At 36.2% G+C, this 24461-nt stretch overlaps 1 protein-coding gene across 1 annotated transcript; it reads left to right on the plus strand.

Annotated features, from left to right (window-relative positions):
- The first annotated feature begins 1675 nt into the window (after positions 1–1675).
- Positions 1676–3385, plus strand: LOC129514747 (zinc finger protein 501-like). The gene is given in 2 exon segments (XM_055333464.1): positions 1676–2936; positions 2938–3385. Coding segments are annotated over 2 exon segments (1431 nt in total). The 5' UTR covers positions 1676–1872; the 3' UTR covers positions 3305–3385.
- The last annotated feature ends 21076 nt before the right edge of the window (positions 3386–24461 follow it).

The following is a 24461-nucleotide window of genomic DNA, read 5'->3' on the forward strand; positions in this document are numbered from 1 at the left end:
AAGAGAGAGAGAGAGAGAGAGAGAGAGAGAGAGAGGAAAATGGCTAAGCAATTACCTGTGCCTCCATTTTCCCAGTCTAGTTGTAATAGTTCCATTTCTCACTTGGGGATCCTTTTACTTTCCATCAATGAGATCTGAGGGTACTATTGTTAATGGCTTCTTCAAGATCAGGACTTAGCTGAACTGCCCCCTGTTTAAGAGGTATATGGAGGTGCTCATTGGGTTCTAAGGTTTACCCAAGTAGCATAAATTTTAAACTACAGATAGAAATCTATCTATAAGAAACTACTGTCTCTTTTCCTCGTTAGAGTTGAGTTGTGTATTCATACTAAAAAATGAAATAATACATGGATATTAGAAAGTTAGGTATTTAGAAATTTAGAAAAAGCAAATGGTGGCTTTTGGAATCATCAGCTTTTAGGGATAAATTAGAAGGGAGTCCCAGAAGCCTCAGAATTCTCTTATATCAGTAAAGAATTGGCAGCTACTGTCTTGATCCTGGACAGGAGTTATGGAATCATTGGGAAACTATAAGGGGAAAATGGTTTTACTGAGCTATTTTTAAATTTTTGCACCCTATATCTCAGAGAAATAATGCTTTTATAGAGAAGAATTTACTATTTGAGAACTAATCACTGAGGAAAATAATCAATTGGTCAATTAATAGTATGGAGATAGGAGGCTCACCTCTTAGAAAAGGAAATTTGACTCCTATATTACATAGCATATAGTTGTTGATGTAATCAACAAGATTTACATCTTAAATGTAAAAGATGTTTTGTAGTGGTAATATAGGTAAATTGTATAACTACTGACATTAGTAAGTCCTTTAAAAACAATACCAGAAGCCAAAATCATCATAAACCTCTCTATTAAAATTCACTACAAAAATTAAAAAATAGATGTTATTCTCTCATATATAAGTGTCATACATACATATATGTTACAGATATATGTAATATATCTATGGTATATATATGACATATTGAGGAAATATTTGGAAAATAAATACCTAAGAAAGAATTTTCTTAATTTACCATGAAATATCACAAATAAATAAAAAATAAAAATGAAAATATGCTAGAGATAAACAGGCACTTCCTACATGCAAAAGAATATCCAACAAGAGCAAAAATGAAAATGTTGAAAATCAGTAGCAAAGTAAAAAGATGCATTATAGGGGTGCCTGCATGGTTTAGTCGGTTAAGTGACAGACTCTTGGTTTCGGCTTAGGTCATGATCTCATGATGGTGAGATCAAGCCCTGCCTTGGGCTCCATGCTGAGCGTGTGGAGTTTGCTTCAGATTCTCTCTCCTTCCCCCACTGCCCCTCTCCCACTTGCTTGCATGCTCTCTCTCTCTCTTTCTCACTCTCTAGTCTTTTTTATTTTATTTTATTTTTTAGATAGTCTTTTAAAGAAAAAATACATTATGAAAATGTGTAATTTACATCCTTTTTGACAAAGGACAAATGTTTGGTAATACTGTATGTTGTCAGAGGTATGGGCAGAAATGTACTCTTATATACAGCTTGTGGGGTAGGCATCGATACCCTTAAAAACATTCAATTCTATTGGCACCCAGCATTCATTTAAAGATATAAGAAATCAATGATAAGTATGTATGTACAAAGATATTAGTGTACATCCAAAAAGTTCAGTCTCGAGATGAGCGCAGATGCCGGCTGCCTGCAGAGCTGCCCAGAGACCGTGGAGCCTCCCCGCCATCGCAGCTTTTCCTCCTTACTTCTTGGACTGTCCGTGAGTGGGGAGATCCAGAGGAGGTGAGGTGGTGGCTGAATTCCTGAGAATGCAACTGCAGAAAAACAGGATTAACATCCAGAGAACTGCTACCAGGAGAATTGGTGTTAAGAATGGAGAGCTCGCTGCCAGAGGGATCACTCTGGGGCTGTCCTTCAGAAGAGCCATCTCAGGAGTCCCACGCTCTCCTGCAGGACCTGTCTGCCTTCATAGACTCTAAAGAACAAGACTCTGTGACCTTCAAAGATGTAGCTGTAGACTTAACCCAGGAAGAGTGGACCCTGATGGATAGGTCCCAGAGAAAGCTGTACATTGATGTAATGCTGGAGAATATCACTCATCTGGTCTCCGTAGGCTGTCAGTTCTTCCAGTCAGATATGATTGCCCAGTGGGAGCAAGGAGGGGAGCTGTGGAAGGAAGAGAGAGGACTGGCCCAAGGCTGGGGTCCAGTTATTTCAGGCTTGGAAAACAGCTATCAAAAACAAGAAATAATATCTATGGAAGACATCTGCAGGGAGGATGCATCTAACTACAAGACAATAATACAGAAATGTCACTCAGGAGAAGACCCCTTTGCACATATTGGGTATGATGGAGTTTTCACTCACCCCTACACATTGACTCAGCATGTTTTAACTCACACTGGACAGAGACCCTATAAATGGAGTGAATGTGGAAACCCTTTCAGTCATAGAAATGACCTATATAGACACCAGAAACCTTATATGGAAGGCAAACTTTATAAATGTAAGGAATGTGAGAAATATTTTCATAATAGAAGAAAGCTTTGCATACACCAGAGAATTCACACGGGAGAGAAACCCTATAAATGTGATGAATGTGGAAAACACTTCAGTCGAAACTCCCACCTTCGTTCCCATAAAATAACTCACACGGGAGAGAATCCATTTGTCTGTAATCAGTGTGGGAGTCATTTCAGGTATTTTTCATCTTTAACTAGACATAAGCATATTCATTCTGGAGAGAAGCCTTATGAATCTCATCTGTGTGGAAAAGCCTTTGTTCAAAGCTCTTATCTTAAACAACACGAGAGAACTCACACTGGAGAGAAACCATATAAATGTCTCCTATGTGGAAAAGCCTTTGTTACAAGCTCCAATCTTAGAGAACATGAGAGAACCCACACTGGAGAGAAACCATATAAATGTCCTCTATGTGAAAAGCTTTGTTACAAGCTCTTGTTTTCGAGAACATGAGAGAACTCACACTGGAGAGAAACCATATAAATGTCATCTATGTGGAAAAGCCTTTGTTACAAGCTCTTGTCTTCGAGAACATGAGAGAACTCACACTGGAGAGAAACCATATAAATGTCCTTTATGTGGAAAACGCTTTGTTACAAGCTCTTGTCTTAGAAAACATGAGAGAACCCACACTGGAGAGAAACCATATAAATGTCCTCTATGTGGGAAAGCCTTTGTTACAAGTTCTAACCTTAGAGAACATGAGAGAACTCATACTGGAGAGAACCCATATAAATGTCCTCTATGTGGAAAAGCCTTTGTTACAAGCTCTTGCCTTTGAAGACGTGAAAGAACTCAACTCTAAATGCAGTAAATGAACACAGAAGAGCCTTCAGCCACAGCTCAAACCAATCCCAGAACTCCTAAATGGGGGAAATTCTATGGCCAAATTCATTATGGAAGTGCTTTCATTTCTAATTTATCATTACAGAACATGAGTGAACTTCATTTGGAGGAACCTTATATTTATAATAAAGGAGGAAGAGACATTAGATGATCTCCGGATGTAGGATGCAGAAGAATATTCACTATGAATAATCTAACCTCCCTAAAATGGGAAATTACACAATTACAGATGGTGGTCACTCTAGTAGAATAGCAAAAATTAATGCTGGAGAGCTTATTCATTGTAATATGCATGGAAAAAATCTTTATTAGTAGAAAAACTTGTAGGCATGTGAAGTTTCACACTCTGTAGAATAGAGAATGAATGGAAGTCTTCAGTGATTTTTAATTCCTTAGTCAACATGCAATTTTCTCACACTGTATATATGCCATTGCTAAAATCAGATGAAAGGTTAGAGTTTGCATCAGAAATTCCCAACTAGGAAAAACATATCAAGGATAAACAACATAAACAACAGTTTAGACATTATAGTTTTACCTAATGGCTTATTATAAAAGTGTAAGAAACGTGGGATTATGACATCTGGGAATTTTAAATGCAGGATTTTGTGACAATAATGTTTTTTTTTTAACTAGTACTTAGAAATGCATATGAAGCAAAGTTGTTGCTAGAAAATCCATTACATTGGTCAGGTCCTATTTTCCATACAGCAATAATTATGATTGGGTTCAACTAGAAATAACTTTGAATATTAACTGTAAAACAACACAGGATGATGTGTCATTACAACATATTGTTAACCCTGTATGTAGATCTTGATGAATTAAATATTGATACATGAAAACAAAAAACAAAAAGTTCAGTCTCGTGGGAGCTTGGAATTAGTCTATTTTATTCTGTTTTATGAAAATCATCTACAACAGTGTCTGACATATGGTAGGTGTTAATAAATATTGTTGTTGTACTTATTTTTAATAATGATAAAAAGCAATTTAATGTTGGGTGGCTGGGTGGCTCAGGCAGTTTTAGGCATCTGACTCTTAATTTTGGCTCAGGTAATGATCTCAAAGTCATGAGATCAAGCCCCATGTCAGGCTTCATGCTCAGAGGGGAGTCTGTTTGAGGTTCTCTCTCCCTCTTCCTCTGACCCTCCCCTGGTTCATGTGCTTGCTCTCTAAATAAATAAATAAATAAGTAAACAAGTAAATAAATGAATAATTTTTTTAAAAAAGCAATTTAATGTGTAAAAATATAGAAATGGTGATATAAATGAGGATACACTCAAGAAATAAACTTTTATGGAGTTATTTAAAAGAAAGATATGAAAAGTGTGTTATGCAGGAAATTTCATTATATATTAAATATATATACATATATAATTTAAAAAGCAAGTAACTTAACATGATTCTTAGTATAGTCTCATGTTTGTAAATGTTTTAAGATGATGTACCCTGAAAGGTTAACTGTGGTGAGATATCATGTAATATTCTTTCTAATGCCATAATGTTATGTGTTGCTTGCCAAATAAAGTAATAAAATGAATTAGTAAAAAATTCACCTTAATAATTCTCCACAGCTTATGGAACACATTTCATACTGATTAATATGGCTAAAGGCTTCTGTGATCTTACTCCCATTGTCCTTTGCTTTTTATTTTTTATTTTTTATTTTTTTTGTCCTTTGCATTTTAATCAACTACTTTCTCTTCATGTACCCTTTGTTTTAGGCAATCTGAGCCCCTAACCTATCTACAAAGAGAACTTCATTCTATTATGTCTATTTTACTATTACTTCAAGTGTTTTCTTTTTCTGAAAAGGCCTTACCTTTTATTTCTGTTGAAATGCTTATATTTGTCCAATATTATCTTAATAATAAAATCTTCGATTTTTGAAAATATAATTTAAAAAATTTTCATTCCTCTAATTTTTGTATCCCTCTTACAGCATTTAACTTTCTATATTATATTTGTGTTTTCCAAACATGTAATTTTCCTACAAAATTTCATAGAATATATCTTTTGATAATAGAGACTGAAGTCTTATTTATCATTTTACACTGTATAATGTATAACAAAACATCTTGAATAGAGCAGATGATTTTTTTTGAATTACTGAGCTGAGATGTTGTCAAAAAAGTCCAAATACAGTCTTACTCCTATGGAAGAAAAAAAAAAGGAAGAAAACATAATGTTTATAAGGTAGCTTAAAATTCTAAGGGGAAATTCCAAACATTGGCAAGTTTTTATATTACCTGTCAAAGTAGAGTTTATGTTTATATTCTTAAATTTAACTAATTAAACAATAGAGCATTAGAATGAGGGATATTTTTAAATCAGTGCTTTATTCATTCTGGGTCATTGTTTTGGTTCATTTTGCAGCAATTGATATATGTCAGTGATCTTATCAGATCACACATGCAGGAGTCAGAGCAAATGTAATTTTGATGCTCTCCTGAGTAAGAGATTTGGAACTGATATATGCCTGCAGAAGTTTTTGTGATTTTCTCTAACTTCCAAATATCTGAAATCTTTCTGAGCTGATCTGTTTGAGAATTTAAGACCAGAAAGTTTAGATAAGCATCTTAGGAATTATGACTATGTTTTCTCAACTGTGGCAGGTGTGCAGCACTTTATTCTGGCTTTCATACAGAATCTTAATCCATGCAGGAAGTATGCCACTTTATCTATCTCAGTCATTAGTTCTACTGACACCACTAAGTTGGGAGATCCGAATGCAAGCACGGATAGCATACACCTATTTAATACTTCACAGCTCTTGTCAGGATGGTTATTTTAAAAAAAAAGGTGGTTCTAGGGTCGCCTGGGTGGCTCAGTGGTTGAGTGTCCAGACGCCTTGGGCTCAGGACATGACCCCGGGGTCCTGGGATTGAGTCCCACATCAGGCTTTTTTGCATGGAGCCTGCTTCTCCCTCTGCCTGTGTCTCTGCCTCTCTCTCTGCCTCTCATGAATAAATAAATAAAATATTTAAAAAGAAGGTGGTCCTAAATGCCTCCTGATTTCCTGGGCAAGTCATTGTGGGGTAGGCACATTTCCTCACTCAGATGCTTGTTTGACTTTGTTCCTAGGCCCCTGGTGTCCTTCCACTATGCCATTAGCAAGCAGTCATTCAGCTGTGAGGTCCCCGTTGCCTCAGCTGGACCCTCAAAGCACTCTGACCTTACAGTACTCCGATGCTCCAGGACCGGCTGTTTTTTATTTCTATTTTTGCCAAGAATGGCCAAGTAGATGTGTGTTAGGGTTGGTTTTATGAAAGAGCTGAAGCAAGACAACCTGTTCCACAGTGAAACACAGGCAAGTGTTGGGATGAGTTGCCCCAGCTCTCAGAGCTGGGGATCAACAGGGCTGATTTATTTTGAAAGGGTTTTTGCTCAGATCTCCTTACAGTGCTTAAGAGGCTGGCCCAACTGTCCTCAGGTTGTGAACAGGAGAATAAACTACAGCCCAGGGAAAGGGTTGAGCACGGATGTCCTACTGAGATCAGGCCTTTTTAGTTATCAGCAGCAGCAACAACAATAAAAGCAAGTATCATCATCACACACAAAAAAGAGATTTTTTTTCTATTTTTTACTTATACCCACAAAGCATGTCTAGTCTGGTTGCACATTTGCCTGGAGAACACCACTAAACTGCTTTCAGGACTTTTTTTTCACGTTACTCCTATGATTATGCTGTAATGTCACAGATGTGATCACAAATATTTAAAAACAGAGTTGAATTGTATTGTAATTTGTTGTTTTCCCCCCCTCTGTTTTCAAAGCTCAAGCATTTTAACAGATTAGAAAAAAAAATTTTAGGATTTCATTTTTTTCCCAGATTAAGACAATGGATGCCTGTAGCATTATTTAAGAAAATGATGTTTTTCTCTTTCAGACCCCAATTTCCACTCCTTATCAGAGAGCTGAATTCTAAATCAGAGACTGCAGAGGAAAGATGTGCAACCTGAATAAAACATTTCCAGAAGAGCCTGAATAATGGTCCTGAATAAAGGGAACTGAAATGTTCTTGAATTATAATTGGGAAGAATTTAAGTATGTGTACTCAAGAACACATGTACTAAGAAGAGGTTAGTTGTTATTATTCTTTGTGCTATTTAACATTTATGGGGCCCCCAAAGTATTTTTAGTTCTGATTTGAACAGAAGTGGTCTGATAAGTGAGCTCCAGTCTGAATTACCCATGTGGAGATTCACCTGTAATCATTCTCTGTGCGGAGAGAGGCAGCGCTGATAAACTACTCCTGAATAAGGGGACTGTTAATGCAGCAGTATAGTCTAACTCACAGCAAAATAAAATAATTAGTTCAGACAAATCCGGCCTTTAAAAATCTCACTTGACCCTTTTTTTTTTCTTTTACCTAATTTCTCTGTGCCAGGGCATTCAGAAATTAGCAAACAATTTGTCAGATTTATACAAGATTACTGAGAAATTGGAGAAGGGGAGTAAGGATGGAAAGATGAGGAAGACTAAAGGTCAGTGTCAGTCTCTGACTCCAAGGGCTTTATGCTCCGCAGGTAAGTAACCGAATATCTTTTCTTCTTTGTCTCATATCAACAATATAGAATAAACAGTGATGATTACTTTGGAGAAACTGTCTCTGATACTTAATTCAGAAAAGCTCATGGTAAAAAATTTCTGAAATAATGAATATGATAGTCCAGAGGAAATTAAAAGATAAGAGAGCTTACTCCAATGATAATTAGATAGAGTTGAGAAAGATAGATATGTGAGCCGTGGTAGGCTCTTTAAGAATGAATATGTGCTTCTATGTATACATTTCTGTGCCTGTTACTTTATATGCACACAAGTAAAAAAAAAAATGGTTCTACAGCCTAAGAAGAAACCAAACATCCACCCATAATTATAATACAGGGAACACTTTGAATTCTAAGCTCAGGAATATAGACTTTATTCTCTAGGCATTGGGGAGCCATTGAAAATATCTGAGCAGGTGAGTGACGTGTCCAGAATTGCGTTTTATGAAGATTAACCCAGTGGCATTTTCAGAATTGATTAGCGTGAAGCCTGGATTGTGACAGAGCAGATTGTGGTAATGCAAGTCTGAAATATGGTGGTGGCAATGAGAGTAGAAAGGAAGAAATTGATCTGAAAGATCTGTGACAGTGGAACCGCGGGACTTGATTATGAAATATGTGACCTGAAGTAGGGAGATGTCAGTGATGACTCCAGACACTGAGCCTGGATGAGAAACCGACTATGGAAGGGAAAGAATGTCCTGACTGTCAGTGGTTTATTATTTTCTCCCGGATACTGTGAATCCTATAATCTATCACCTTCTAAATATCTTGGATCCAAATACATGTTCCACATCTGCTAAGCATGCTGTGTCGTCCTGCCATTTATTTTTTGCACAGTCACGCACTGGTGGCCATAGGTATGACATTACTGAGAAGTACAGTGTGTGGCAAAACTGTAGTTGACTAGACCAAGGGAATGCAGAAAAATTTCACTTAATATAGTTTTAAAAATTAAGTGTAGTAAATAAAAATTCTAGTAAAAAGCCACTTCCAAAACAGAGTATTGAGTTAGAAATCTGTCTTAAATGTATCTATCTCATTGAAACCAAAACACTAAACAAACACACATGCATGCAGACATAGATAACTCTTCTCTGAGACCACTGTTAGCTGTTCAGGAATTATTACTGAAGTGGTGTAATGTGCTAGGGCAGATATCTTAGAATTTTTTTATTATGCAATGTGCATTTCATTTTAAACTTTCCAAACCACCCCTTACAGACTCAAAAGTTAATATATCCACACTTCCATTCTCCTTTGCATATTTAGCAAGTTTCAGCCAAGTGCTTGTGTAACTGCTTCGCATGTTCACAAATTGCCAGATCCTGAAGCACACGCATTGCTACTCTTCTCTCCACATAGTAAGAATATGGGTTTTAAATAGATGCCTTCTACTTGCAGCATCTCCTAGACTCTTCTAAATGGTTCAGAAAACTGGAGAAGTAATAATTCCAGTAGATGCTTTTGCTTAAAGGGATTGTGACTGTTCTTCTATGTGGAAATATCTGTTGTGCCATTTAAAGATTGTGTTCGTATATAACATATTCTACAGAAAAACAAAAACGTGATTGGTAAAGCGACAGTTGGTAAGGCATTTTACTAACTTTATTTGTGATTTCACATATATTCCACCTTTATTTTTCCTCTTTTCAAAATTCCTTGTCTTTAAAACTATTTTCTCTTTAACAATATGTGTTTTCATAATTCTCACACATTATTCAGCTGACATTCTCAAACTGTACAGGCATCACGATGGTACGTAAAGCCAGAGGATAAATGTCACTGTCTTTTGTGGAAAGTGTGAAAATGTTACTCCAGTTTTTGGGGCCAGGTTCCAAAGCTTTAGCATTAAAGCAAACATTTACTGTTGTTTTTTGTTTATAGGCAGCATTCACAGGAATTTAAGTGATAGACCTCAACATTTCCAAAGGACGTAAGGTTGGGAATAGGCAGCTTTAGACTCTGCCTGCAATTTCTGGAGGACTTGCTCACAAATGATGTGAGCTTAGTGGCCAAGACCTTCCAAGTGTTAGAATCAGATCTAGTTCGAGTTCGGATTCCATTATTAACTAGCTGGGAGACTCTGGTATTTACTTAATTTCTATAAATCTTAGCTTCACTGTCTGTAAAATGGGAGTATTATAATACTGTGTGGTTACAAAATTGAAATAAGATATTGGGTGTAAAATACTTGACCTGTCACATAATTAGTGGTTCGTATATGGTTGCTTGTATTAATTCACGCCTGCCATTAGCATTATATGGTGGTCATAAGAGAAGAAACCTATTTGATATTGTGAATTTTAAAACATCTTATTAGTGTACTTCTTAATTTGGACGGTTGTTTTTCTATTCATCTGCTGTGTCAACTTTGTGTTCTTTTCTTCATTACCGCATACATCGCTAGACTCTCATTGTGATTTAATAATTTGGTTGCCTTTGTTACTCCAAGGACACTGTGGGCTTCTTGAGCTCTTATTCTGGAAGTGCATGTGGATCTCTCAGTATACACTAAGTGGAGATAGTTCATGCAAAATCATATCTAAACCTAAAATTAAAATACTGTTCATCTCAAATTTTATTTGTATATTTCCATCCCGAGTGAAAACCAAAATACTTTATTAAATTGGTAAAGTTATATTGAGTTTTTAAAAAGATTTTATTTATTTATTCATAAGAGACACACAGAGAGAGGAAGATACACAGGCAGAGGGAAGCAGGCTCCCTGAGGGGAGCCCGATGTGGAATTCGATCCCAGGACCCTGGTATCGCACTTTGAGCTGGAGGCAGATGCTCAACCACTGAGCCTCCCAGGCGTCCCTATATTCTTAATTAGATTTAAGTAATATGTAAGGTGTTTTTTAAAAAGATTTTATTTATTTATTTGAGAGAGAGAGAGAGAGAGAGAGAGAGAGAGGAGAGACCATGAGAGGAGGAGCAGAGGGAAAGAGACACACAGAATCCCTGCTGAGCACGGAGCCTGTTCCGAGGCTCTATCCCAGGATCCTGAGATCATCATCTGAGCTGAAATCAAGAACCGGTCACTTAACCCAACTGAGCCACCCAGGCGCCCCCAGTAATATGTAAGTTTTACATCTCTGTTTCATGGTCTATTGTGGGCAAAGCAGAACAGTTGGTACCTCTGCAAAGACAAGTAGAAAGGGTAGATCACTTATGAGGTTAAATTCCCATTCTAAGGGCAGACAAAAAAAATGCAATAGTTTCAAACAGATCAGGATCCAATTAGGCATTCATTTCCCAATTCACCATATGGGCAAGGTGCTGATAATATCCATATATTACTCATTTCCTCAATGAACCTGATTTATTATTTTGAAATTAGATACAAATTAATTTGAAGCAAAATGCTGCCATATTCAACTTTGCTCAAATGCTCACATGTCTAAAGATGCAGTTATATTTTCAGTGTTAAGGTAAATTTCAGAAACAGTTCTGAATATTGAGAGCAATCCTCTTTTTCTTACCCCTGAATTTCTCTCTCTCTGATATAAAATAGCATCATATGTAATTTTCTTTAATACTTAATGACACTTTAGCAATTATCTGTTTTCTTCTAAGCCCCCCAATCAGGCGTAAAATAAAAAGAACTTAAATAAAACTTAACACAATAAAACAAATCACACACAAGTAGATTTAACCAAATTAGAAAATGTGACTCATCATGCTAAGGCCAGTTGTCCTGAGGCAAACATATGGATAAAGATGATTATGCTGGTAATTGAGGAATAATGTCCATCTCATTTTAGTCGGAGTTACCTTGGCAAATGGAATCATGTAGTTTTAAGTTTTTTCCCTCTATAACATGGAGAGTGATCCTGGGGACTGCCTGGGGTTTTCTTCAACCCGGGCTTCGTTTTGGAAATGTGTGTGTGTGTGTGTGTGTGTGTGTGTGTGTGTGTGTGAGGGTGGAAACAAAGTCATTTAAAGTCACTACTTTATTCTCCTTGTCCAAGATCACTGGGAGGAGCTAATGGACACTTAGCTCTTTAAGTTTAAAGTATTTTGAACATTTTGAGAATTTCCTATATGTGGAAACATTTGGAGCAGTCCATTCATAGGCAGGTATGAAATTATCCGAGGAGCTATGTGCTTCTGGGGCCGAGACTCTTTGAGCCTGGATTCTCCAAATGCAGGGAATCCACTACCCCTAGGACATGAGCTAATTTTAGGTAGTAGAAAAACAAACACTTTTTAACTTTGATAGCCGAGATTTTTTTTTAATTTAAATGTGAGGTAGGAAAAAACAGCTAACACAATAAACCAGAGATTTCATGAGATAACTGGAATTAGTGTGAAATAAAATAGGCAGTGTCTATACCAATATCTGTATTCTTTTCCTTGATATATGACATGTCTTACAAGGACAGGGCCAGAATTACGAAGCTATTTTGTATGTGACTGAAGTTTGGGAAAAACTACCCTTAAAATTAGGTGAATTATGTATTTTTCACTCTGTCTTATTTCAGTGATGGATACTGAGCCTTTTGTTGCTTTCGCCGCCAATGAACAAGGGTGTATGCGTTAGACTAATATCTTTCGATGGAGAGAGCTTTGGCAACTTGTATGCACTGTTTGCCGATGCATTTCTTTTGCTTACTTTGGTGTAAGGTAACACAGCATATGGTTTGAAATTGTACATTGTGAAGAAAACTAATCAGTTTTAAGTAGGGTTTGTATTCAAGGTTACAAAATTTGAGCATCCAGAGAACCCATGTTAGGTAAACTTGCTTGCACGTTTTTTCGTTCACTTGTACATTCAACAAATATTCATTAAATTTCCATTTTCTCTTTGAATTAACCATAATGTACTTATTATAATATTCATTTTTTAAAAAATAATTTTTGTTGATAGCAGAATAAGAAAGCCACCCATGTTTATTTGTTAAGTAAAATTATCATAGATTTTATTATTATTCTTGTTGCAAGGATCTAAAGCAGCATTTTGCAAGCATTAGGTCATGCACCATCTTAAGGAGTCTCCTGAGATACCTTCAAAATGTAAGTTCTCTCCAGGTGGGGTCTGGGAGTCCACAATTTTAACAAGTTCTTGAGGGATTTCTGTTTGTACTTCAAAGACCGGGAACCACTGAAGAAAAGAGTAGGGACTGAATGTAGCATTTGTGCAGAATTCTATGTATAAGATAGATGTTCAACACGCTCCTTAAATAATAAATATGGGTCTGTCAATGGAGGAAGAGCGAATTGGTGTTATTCTTCTTGCATTTTCAGCTCCGCTCCTTTCCTTTCCCTTTCTCTATCTTACTTCAACCCCCTCCAAAGGCAACCACTCACAGGTCCCCAACTCCTTAACTAAGACTATGAAAAAGTTGATTCCTCCACTATTTATATACTCTCGGAGACCACCCAAGGACAATCTTTCAGTTTCATTTCCTTTTCAAAAATATTTAAGAGGCGAACAATACACATACAATGCTCTAAGTCTAGAAGCTGAGAAGTAAAGTGCCTTGTTTCAGAGAATGCTGTGGCTTGAACAGCTGCCTGTGCTTTAAGATGTTTTCATTGATTCATCTGATTCACTTTCTGTGGAGCTGATCACAAATTGTCAGAGCAATTGTCAGCTTCAGGATAATAATACTACTACTTCTGGCTGTACCTTGGCGAGAAAAAAAAATAAATAAGGGAAAGTTAAACACCTCTTGTTCTAATGCAGAGATGAACAGCACTGAAAGGGTCCCATTGCGGCGCTTCTGGCATTGGTCAACAAAGCTGAAAAGCAACGTGGGACAAACAAGGGAAAACGGGGCAATGTTCCCATAAATTCAAAATTAAGTTCCTTCTTCGATTTCCGTGAAGCAAACTCCCCGTGGTGAGCATCTGGCAGGCCATTAACTTTTGTTACTTTATTTTATGAAAAAATCTTAAGGTGAGAGAAATTTCTCCATTTGGAGACTTGATGTAGCATCGAGGCTACAGTCTGGGCCATCGTGTTGTCACCTGCATAGGACCCGCGCTCCACCAGAACATGTTGTCCATACAACCTTCACTAAGCTTTCCACCAAAGGCTGCAGTTCTTTGTCATTTTTAAGAATCACTAATCCTGAGAGTTATATTTTTAATACATAAATCAGCTGATCAGTGGCCTATATCTGCTGGAGGAAAAGTGATTGCAAGACTCTTCATACTTTATAGCTTCTTGCTTGCATTTTTTTTACTGTATTATTTTCTACAGGAGCTTGAACGTCCAAACTATTTACACGGAGCTTTTTCAATGATCCATCAGAAGGATGTGAACTGTCGATTGCACCGTTTTCTTTATTTGCACAGCTGCTATAACCTTCAATCTAAATCATTTTCTGACTGTGTCTTCCCTTTCTCTTTTCTTTTCCTTCTGTGGGCTGTCACTTTCTAAAGTAAACATTTCATATTCCACCATCAGAACTATTTGTGCATATTAACTTTCAAGCCATGAACTTACTTATTAGTCAAGTTATTTTTTTGTAAAGAAAAAATGCGAGGTAAATGTGAGAGAAACAAATGATTTATTTTTTATTTAATTTAATGTAATTATGAACTTCAATCTTTATAATGGATTTTTTATTACATGTATGCATCTATCATATCTCTGTCATCTATCGTAATTATTCGACATCCGATCTTTAACCTGAGCAATTTTAAGTTGAAACATTTATTCAGTTTTGGGAATGATTTTAATAGATTTTTCTCTAAAGTAACATGGAAATACAGTTTCTGTTTATTGTAGTTACCTGGTCTCTGAACATTCATACAATAATTACAACAAGCTGCTAACTGACTCTGTATCTTTTGAGAGTAAAAACTTGAATGTTCTTTTAGTCTTACAAAGCCTTTTTGACTATAGACAGGCAGTAAAATTTCATTGTTGACTTCTGAAACAATTCCAGTGGCTTTTTTTTCAGTTTATAACAATTTTTCTGATGATAATATTTTTAGAATTGAAAGGTTAATTATAAGGAACTGAATCTTGAAGTTATGTCATGAAGTCTAGTATAGCTCTGCATAGTGAGTCATATTAAAAACAAAAAACGTTGGTTGTTATATATTTTTCCCCAATAGTCTTAAATATGTACTCTGCTCAATTGGTGTACTAAATGCTGCGATGTTTGCAAAGTGAATTTTGTAGAATTCCTTTGTATTTAGCGTTAGCTCTGAAAGTTGAGTTAGGGTAGATATGATTATGGAGGTGAGAAGTCAAGCAGGAAAGACATGATTTTGAACAGGGAAAACTGAGGTTCAGATTTTAAGAGATTTTTATAAAAGCTTATATAAAAAGTAAGTGCAAAGTTTTATGGTTCTAAATGTGCTATTCTTTCCTATATAGTGGGGTTTATAATATTTTTAGAGAATTTTTAATTTCATTAAGCCATTTTTAAACACATATACAAAATAGATTGTAAAAATTCAAACAATTTTTGATGTCTAGTTCATTCCCATAGCTCCTTGAGAGAAATCTAGGACCCATAAAGAATTTATATTTGTATTACTCTTTGAGTATGAGTATACAGAAACACTTGATAAATTATTCTAAAACCTAGAAGTATTAGAATTAAAACAGGCGAGCCTACTTTTAAGCTTTCAGCAGCCACTTCTAGCTCCTTCTACAACGTAATGATGCAATTTCCTTATTTATTTACTACTACTCGATCTTTTTCTTTCATTTATTTTTTAAAAGGATCTTATTTATTTATTTGAGTGTGTGCATGTGAGAGAGCACTAGCAGGGCAGGAGGTACAAAGAGAGAAGGAGAGAGAGAAGCAGACTCCCTGCCAAGCGGGGAGCTAGATGCAGGGCTCCATCCCTGGACCCTTGAGATCCTGACCTGAGCTGAAGCCAGACATTTACCTGCTTAACCACTGAGCCCCAGGTGCTCCCTTTTCTTTCATTTAAAGTACATCTTAGAGTTCTTTTCATATAATTTATCTTGTTTTTAAATACTTCAGTTCTCCATAGAAGCAATATGATATAATTTTATTTATAATTCAGGGGCTGGGGTGACTGGGTGATGGGCACTGAGGGGGCCATATGATGGGATGGGCACTGGGTGTTATGCTATATGTTGGCAAATCAATCTCCAATAAAAAATATAGAGAAAAAATGAGATCTTTGGCACTGGTCAGGTATTAAATAAACACTGTCTGATTCATTTAATCAATACTAACACAAAGGGACTTTTCTCAGGCCTTCTCTCCAAATATATGTTTCTGATTCATCTATATTTACTTCTTTTTTTTATAAATTAATTTTTATTGGTGTTCAATTTACCAACATACAGAATAACACCCAGTGCTCATCCCGTCAAGTGTCCCCCTCCGTGCCCGTCACCCATTCACCCCCACCCCCCGCCCTCCTCCCCTTCCACCACCCCTAGTTCATTTCCCAGAGTTAGAAGTCTTTATGTTCTGTGTCCCTTTCTGATATCTCCCACACATTTCTTCTCCCTTCCCTTATATTCCCCTTCACTATTATTCATATTCCCCAAATGAGTGAGAACATACACTGTTTGTCCTTCTCCGATTGACTTACTTCACTCAGCATAATACCCTCCAGTTCCATCCACGTTGAAGCAAATGGTGGGTATTTGTTGTTTCTAATGGCTGAGTAATATTCCATTGTATACATAAACTGGGTTTTCTATCAGGGTCCATGTAGTGGGTCCCTACTTCCATCTCTATAGCATCTGTGGAAGATGTGGAGAGCCTAGATTCATATCTAGTAATGATGAGATGGGTCTTCTCCTCACTATGGTAGTGTCAGAGGAAGCCTAGTGGGGATTCAGAACTTTCACCAGTGCTCAAATGTAATGAGGTTCCCCCTTACCATCCCATGGTGTCAGTGGAGGTACTCCTGTGATCCCAGGAAGAATAGTATTAGTGGAGGCCTAGTGGGGAGCTAGAGCTCCTACTCTGCCAGCAGGATCAAGGAGGCCTTTCTGCCCTTGAGAGTCAGTGCATGTTAAGTGGAGAATCTAGATTTCTCCCCTCACTTTTAAGTAATGAAGTGGAGTAATACTCCACATTTTTTCCTTTGGAACAGTGTCAGAAAAAAAAGCTAAAAATAGAGGGCTTGAAGAGTGCCCAGAATCTCATAACATAATACTGAAAAATGTCCTGTTTCTGCTTGAAAAATCTTAACTTAAATGAAAAAAAAATAATTAGATACTAACATCAATAGCACAAAAATCTTGGAATTATCTGACAAAGTTTTTTAAAGCAGTCATCATAAAAATGCTTTGATGAGTGGTTACACAGTTGAAATAAATGGAGAAACAGTAAGTCTCAACAATGAAATAGAAATTCTCATCAAAGAAATAGAAGCTATGAAGAACTAAAAGGTAATTTTAGGATTAAAAATACAATAACTGACATAAAAAACTCAATAGGAGGACTCAACACCATAATAGAAATACCAGAGGAAAGAACCAGTGAACTTGAAGATAGAAAAATAAAATTTACCCAGTCTGAAGAACAACAATTGCTTGAAAAAATAAACAAAGCCTCAGGACATGTAGAACTATAACAGAACATCTGGTACATCATTGGACTCTCCAGAAGAGAGGAGAAAGAGGGTGGGATTAAATAATATTCAAAGAAATAATGGCTAAAATCTTCCTAAATATGTAAATGTCATTCAAGAAGTTGTTCAAGCCTAGAACCCAGAGAAATCCACACTGACACACTATAATTAAACTTCTGAAAATTAATTCAATTTATGAAACTAGTAGTACCTAGAGACCAAAACCAAAAGTGGTTAGAAAGAAAGAAAAACTATAGAATTCTATCCATATGGTGGGATGCTACTGAGCAGTGAGGAGATACAAATGTGACTCATGCAACAATTTGGAGGACTCTCCAGAAAATTATCCTACATATAATGAGTTGATTGCAAAAGTTGTGTTATAGCATAATAGAAATGACCAAATTATAGGATGGAGAATAGATTGACAGTTGCTAGAAATTAAGAATGAGGGTTGGGGGAGAAAAATGGGTGTGACCGTGAAAGGACAACGTGAGGGTTTTTTGTGGTGCTGTAGCCATTCTGTATCTTGACTACATCAATTTCAGTATATTGGTTGTTCTATTGCACTATAGTTTTGTAAGATGTTACCATTGGGGAAAAAGGATGAAGGATGTATGAGATTTCCCTGTAGTATTGTTTACAAGTTAAGTTAATCTACAGTTATCTTAAAATAAAACAATTAAAATTGTAGTAAATTCAAATTTCAGTGTCCATAATTAATTTTTATTGGTACACAGTCACATTCATTTTTCTATATATTGTCTATATGTGCTTTTGTGCTGAAACAGCAGAATTACTTAATTGTGATGGAGACTTCTAGCCTATAGAGCCTAAATATTTATTCTTTGGCTCCTTATAAAAAATGTTTGCTGAGCCCAGAACTTGATGAACTTCCTTTATCTTTGCTACAGCAGCTGTCTCTTTTCTGCTACCCTCTAACATTTTTTTTGGTGACTCAGTCCTGCCCTCAGCTGACCTTGTTTTCAGGCTGAGAATGTAATAAACTTTGACTCTCCTCATCAGTGCTCTGATGTTAACTTTATTTACTTCTGGTCCAGTCTAGAGCTTACTTTGTATTTGTCCTTAACTTCATCCTTCACTTTATTTCTGAGTACAGGCCTTTTAATTGTATCCCATTTAATTGTATCCCAGTTGCTATTTCTAATAGGCAATTGCTATTTGGCTGTCTCAAGAATATTTGTTTGTTTCTGAACCAGGATAGTACTTTGTTTAGATTTCTTCATTCAATAAAGTACTCATTAAATGATAATTATGCCAGACCCTAGAAATTCAGGATCAACAAAGCAAAAAGTTTTCAGTCTCATATAACTTAAATCATTGCAGGATAAACAGACAAAATACGGGTAAACAAATAAACAAACAAGGTAATTTCAGAAAATAGGAAAGTGTTATGAAGTAAATAAACCAGTGTGAGAAGATAGTGAGAGGTAATATGGGTGGTTGTCCTTAACTCTCCAGGCAGTGATGGTCTGTCTGAGGAGGAAACTGTTTCGCTCTGCCCACGTAGAAATGCAGAGCCAGCAAGAGAATATCTTGAGGGAATGGCATTTCAAGCCATTTTAATAGCAATTACCAAAGGCCTAAAATGTCATTGGCTCACAAACCTTAGCTTGTTTGAGCAGCAGATATGTGGCCATTGTGGCTGGTGTGCAGTGGGTGGTATATGAGATGAGTTGGAAGAGGTAGCCGAGGCCAGAGCAGCTGGAGCCCTTTGGGCCATGATGGCAATGAGTTTAGATTTTACCACAAATGAAGAAAAGCCATAGGAGGATTTTAAGCAGAGGAATAACATGAACTGACATGTTTTTAAAAAATCATGTTGACTACTTAATGGAGAATGGAAATGTTAAAACAAAGAAATTAGTAAAGTCATTCTTGTAATAATCTGGATAAGAGATGATGGTGTCTGCCTATGTCTCCTCAAACTGATTTAATTAAAAGTGCATGTTAAGTTAATAAAGGGAGAAACATTAGAAGCGGATAATTATTTCAAAAGCTCTCTATGGGAGCAAGGATGTGAATAATGGAGTCTTAGATCTTTGGTCATTTGATCAGTTGAAGGCTGAGTATCCTAGGAAATTGGAAGGAAAGGGAAGGTTCATGTTATCATTAAATATTAAGGATCACTTCCAGAATAGTGTGGTATGTGATACACCAAATGGGGCATAGAAGTCCAGGTTCTTCAGAGAAACAGAGCACACACACATGTACATATATGTATATGTGTGCATACATATATATGTATCCATATATGTGCACAGACACACACACACGTGTGTGTGTGGGGGGGTTGATTTATTTTAATGAATATTAAGGTTTCCACAGTTGTGGAGGATGGCCAAGTTTGAAAATTGCAGGCAAGCAAGCTGACAGGTTGGAAAATCAGGGAGGACACTTAAGTCCAAAGGTAAACAGCAAATTGAATTCCCTTTTCCTCAGGAGTGGTCAGTCTTTGTTCTAAGGTCTTCAACTGATGAGATGCAGCCCACGTTGTGCTATAGGAAGTCATCTGCTTTCCTCAAAGCCAACTGATTTAAATGTTCATCTCCTTTAAAAAAATTATAGCAGCATCCAGATGTATTTGATCAAATATCTGTGTACCATGGCCTAGCCAAGTTGACACATAACATTTAACCTGCATAGGAATTTGGATTCTAGATACCCGAAGAGACCATGTAGGTCAAAGCCTAGGAGTATCAGTGGTAATGATAGAGTCAGATGCATAATAACCAGAGGGACATCTCTTGACTTTGGGGCTATACAAGTCTTATCATAGCTATTATTGAGGGTATAAGTAGAACCTTGGAAATAATAATTAAGCCTAGATTTATCAGCAGTTTGGAGAGATGAAGACTTTGAATTGGATTTAAGATGATTCAAAGAAAATAAATGTAGTTTATTTTTCATATTTAGCTTTATGGACTAAATGTCAATCATGATGTAGAAAGCCAAGGAGGGTGAGAGTAGTTCATAAATTAGGTTTTAATTTTATGAGAAAGCACCTATTTAGGAATTAAAGAGGCCTAGGTAAAACCTCTATTATTTGTGCTGCTAGTGTTACAGTAGGATGTCTCTCTTACTGCTAATTCTAGTCAACTTTGGTTCCAATTTCCTCTCTGAGACTCATAGCACTTGAGAAGCAAAGAATAAGAAAGAACACTATCAAATCCCCACCATTTGCTTCAATGTGGATGGAACTGGAGGGTATTATGCTGAGTGAAGTAAGTCAATTGGAGAAGGACAAACATTATATGTTCTCATTCATTGGGGGAATATAAATAATAGTGAAAGGGAATATAAGGGAAGGGAGAAGAAATGTGTGGGAAATATCAGAAAGGAGACAGAACATAAAGACTCGTAACTTTGGGAAATGAACTAGGGGTGGTGGAAGGGGAGGAGTGCGGGGATGGGGGTGAGTGGATGACGGGCACTGAGGGGGGCACTTGATGGGATGAGCACTGGGTGTTATTCTGTATGTTAGTAAATTGAACACCAATAAAAAATAAATTTATTATTAAAAAAGACATTTCTATTTTATATCCTTGGATAAGTTCTACTTAGGTACTCCAAGCCTCAGTTTTTCTCATCCATAAAATGAAAATAGCAATTCTTTCCTTGAAAGGCTGTTGTGAAGAATAAGTGACTCAATATAACGTGTTCATGAAATGCTAGACATCTTTTCCTTTTTTCTGACTCCTAATGAATAAGTGGAGGTAATCATTAAGAGTTTTTAGAATATATCCTGGTAATCTGAAAAATTGCTTAGAATTATTTTTAAAAATGGAATTAATCATTTTGAGACTGTTTATATGTTACTGTATATTACATAGTTCAAGATCAAGTGTCTGCTTCTTTTGGAACTCTTTGTAGTTTGTTTCTTTCTTTTTTTAGTTTGTTTCTTTAAGATTCTTGTATTACATTGATTTGCAGAGAGCTTAACCTGTAATTTCTATATCTAAAAAATATGTTTCTTCTATACTCATCTGCTCCCTGTTTGTGATATCAACAGGATAGTTACTATCAAATGGTAGCAAAATGTAAAATCAAATGAAACATGGAGGGCATTCTTTGTGTTCTATTTGTACTGATTAGTTCTTTGAAAAGCAGAGATTTTATCATGGGTTCTCAAGGAAGTTCTTACTAAATTTGAATTTCTGTTCACAGATTGATAGTAACAGATTTTCACTTTGTTTTGACATAAAGCAACCATGACATTTAACAGTGACTCACCTGCAAGAGAATGATAAAGAAATCAAGCAGTTGATCAAATGAAAATCAGTGACTGAGTCAAATATAAATCTGATTTACTCTGATACTCACCTTTGGTTTGATTTTCATGGGTATCTCTGTCTGGAAATTCCAAATGTATCTGCTATAAGCAGATGCTTTAATGGTTCTAAAGTTAGGGATAGTCTGACCAGAGAAGTTCAGGCACTAGGGAGACCCATAGGCAAAGGTATGAGATAAATAAGTCTAAATTCAGGACAAGTCCACAGCAAATTTTCTCAATAGTGTGATATTTTTCATAGGGCTGATAACTTCTGAAAAGAGCAACAGAACTAAAATCATCCTTGGAAATTTAAAGCAGAAATTTAAAGTAATTTCCTGCTAAATAAGTATTGATTTAATTTTGATATTCAGTATTTAAAATCGGTTTCACCATGTGTCATTCAGAGCTGAATTTATCCCAAAAATGCTTAAGTAAGTTGCTGGTAAATGTAGTGTCAGTACAGTAGTGAGGATGGGAAGAAAATTACAGAAATCCATACATTTCAAACTTTAAAGAATTATGTAGGGCAGTTTTATTACATATTCCAGATAGAGCACTTATCATCCCTGTATCTTCCCTTAAACATCCAAGGGAGTTACAGATGCAGTATCAAGATTTTAAAAAAAGCCCCCAAAAGCATTTTAGATTACCCAAATAACACGACTGGAAGGGAGTTATTTGATCCAACCTACTCATTTCACACAAGCAGAGACTGAGACACTGAATTGACTTATGCTGAATGACAACAGTGATAAGGGTTATGAAGGTTTTACAATCCAACTGCACAAGCAATAGCTGTAATCACATTATTTACATGTGAACATCAATTATAAGGAGAAATTTGAAGGTGATGGTCTTTCAGATAATAATTGACATAGGAAAGAAGAGAGAGAAGATAAAATAACCACCAAATATGACAAATAAGCAATGTGAAAAGATGCTTCATATTGTGTGTCATCAGAAAAAATTAGAATACCCAAAATTCAGAACACTAACACCACCAAATGCTGGCAAGGATGTGAAGGGGACTCTCATTTATTGCTGATGGGAATGAAAAATGATATAATCACTTTGGAAGACAAGTTTGACAGTTTCTAATCTACTAATCATATACTTACCATGTGATTAGCAATTGCGCTCCTTGGTATTTCCCCTAAAGAGTTGAAAATTTATGTCCAAATAAAAAAGTATGCACAAATGTTTATAGCAACTTTATTCACAATTGTCAAAACATGGAAGCAATTCAGTAGGTGAATGATAAGTAAACTGGAATATCTACACAATAGGATATTTTCAACACTAAAAAAAAAGTGAAGCCATGAAAAGGACCTGAAAGTACATAAATGCATATTACTAAAGAAGCCAATATGAAAAGGCTACATACTGTATGATTCCAATTATGTGACATCTGGAAAAGGCAAAACTATGGACAAAGTAAAACCGAAGTTGCCTGGGGTCGTGATGGGGAGTGGAGGAAAGAGGGAATAATAGTCAGAAGGCAGTGAATATTTAGGACAGTGAAAATATTCTATGTGATACTATAATGATGTGTATATGTCATTATATGTTTGTCCAAACCTATGTAATGTACAAGACCAAGAGCGAATCCTAAAGTAAACTATATGGACTTTGGGTTATTATTATGTGTCCCTGTAGGTTCATCAGTTGTAACAAACATACCACTCTGGTAGAGGATATTAATAACAGGATGCTGTGTGTGTGTGTGTGTGTGTGTGTGTGTGTGGACAGGACATGTGGGAAATCTCAGTATCTTTCTATTTTATTGTGAACCTAAAATGGCTCTAAAAATATAATCCTGAGGATAGAGAAATTTGAAAGAGATAGTCATGGGTTAGTCTGATCCCAGATTGTTTTGGTGGAGTTTGTGATGAGCTCAGTCTAATCCAAAGGAGCCATTTTTTTCACACCTATAATTTGTTAAAGAAAAATTGCAGCAAACAGTGAAAATGGCAATAAAGACTTTATTCAAGACTATTGTAATAGGAATTGAGGTTATTGAAATAAGGGAGACAGTGAACTCCATTCTGTTGAGACAAAAGGTAGAGGAGTTTTTAAGCACTGGGGTAAATTAATGGAGAAGTACAGGAGGACACATTGGTCGACGTGATTAGACCATCTATGTTTGCTAATTGTTGCTCTTCAGAGTTAGGCTCCTACCTTCCCACAAAGACTCAGAGATAGAGGTGCTATCTTTCTTGATGATTACTTTTCAAAGGGATGGTTTCCAGATCTTAGACGAAAATATCCTTGGGTTGCAAGAGGCTCAGAGAAGATTTGTATCTCAGAGATGCAGAGAAAGAATTTACAATTGCAAGTTTTCTAAAAGAAACAAACAAACAAACAAAAACACACCAGAGGGAAAGGGAGAATGGGGCTTATATTCAGGAAGACTAAAGTGTCTAAAGTGTTATCCAGGTGAAGGGAATGGTAAGGCTGACTTGGAACGATTCCACTATTTTATAAGTAACCTTTCGTCCATATTCACATTACTTTTATGATTGTCTAGATGAGTAATATAATTCTCATAAAATGGTATTACCATCATTTTGTCATGAAGAATCAGATGCTCAAGGAAGTACATGCCTACAGAGTCTCACAATAAAGACTTGAAGGAAGTTTAGGCTTTTGACTTGTGATCTAGTATTTATTCTACTGTGTTGGCTTGTTTCTTTGAAACAGCAACTAATTAT

This window comes from Nyctereutes procyonoides, unplaced genomic scaffold (assembly GCF_905146905.1).
Source record: "Nyctereutes procyonoides isolate TBG_1078 unplaced genomic scaffold, NYPRO_anot_genome, whole genome shotgun sequence".
Taxonomy (NCBI): Eukaryota; Metazoa; Chordata; class Mammalia; order Carnivora; family Canidae; genus Nyctereutes; species Nyctereutes procyonoides.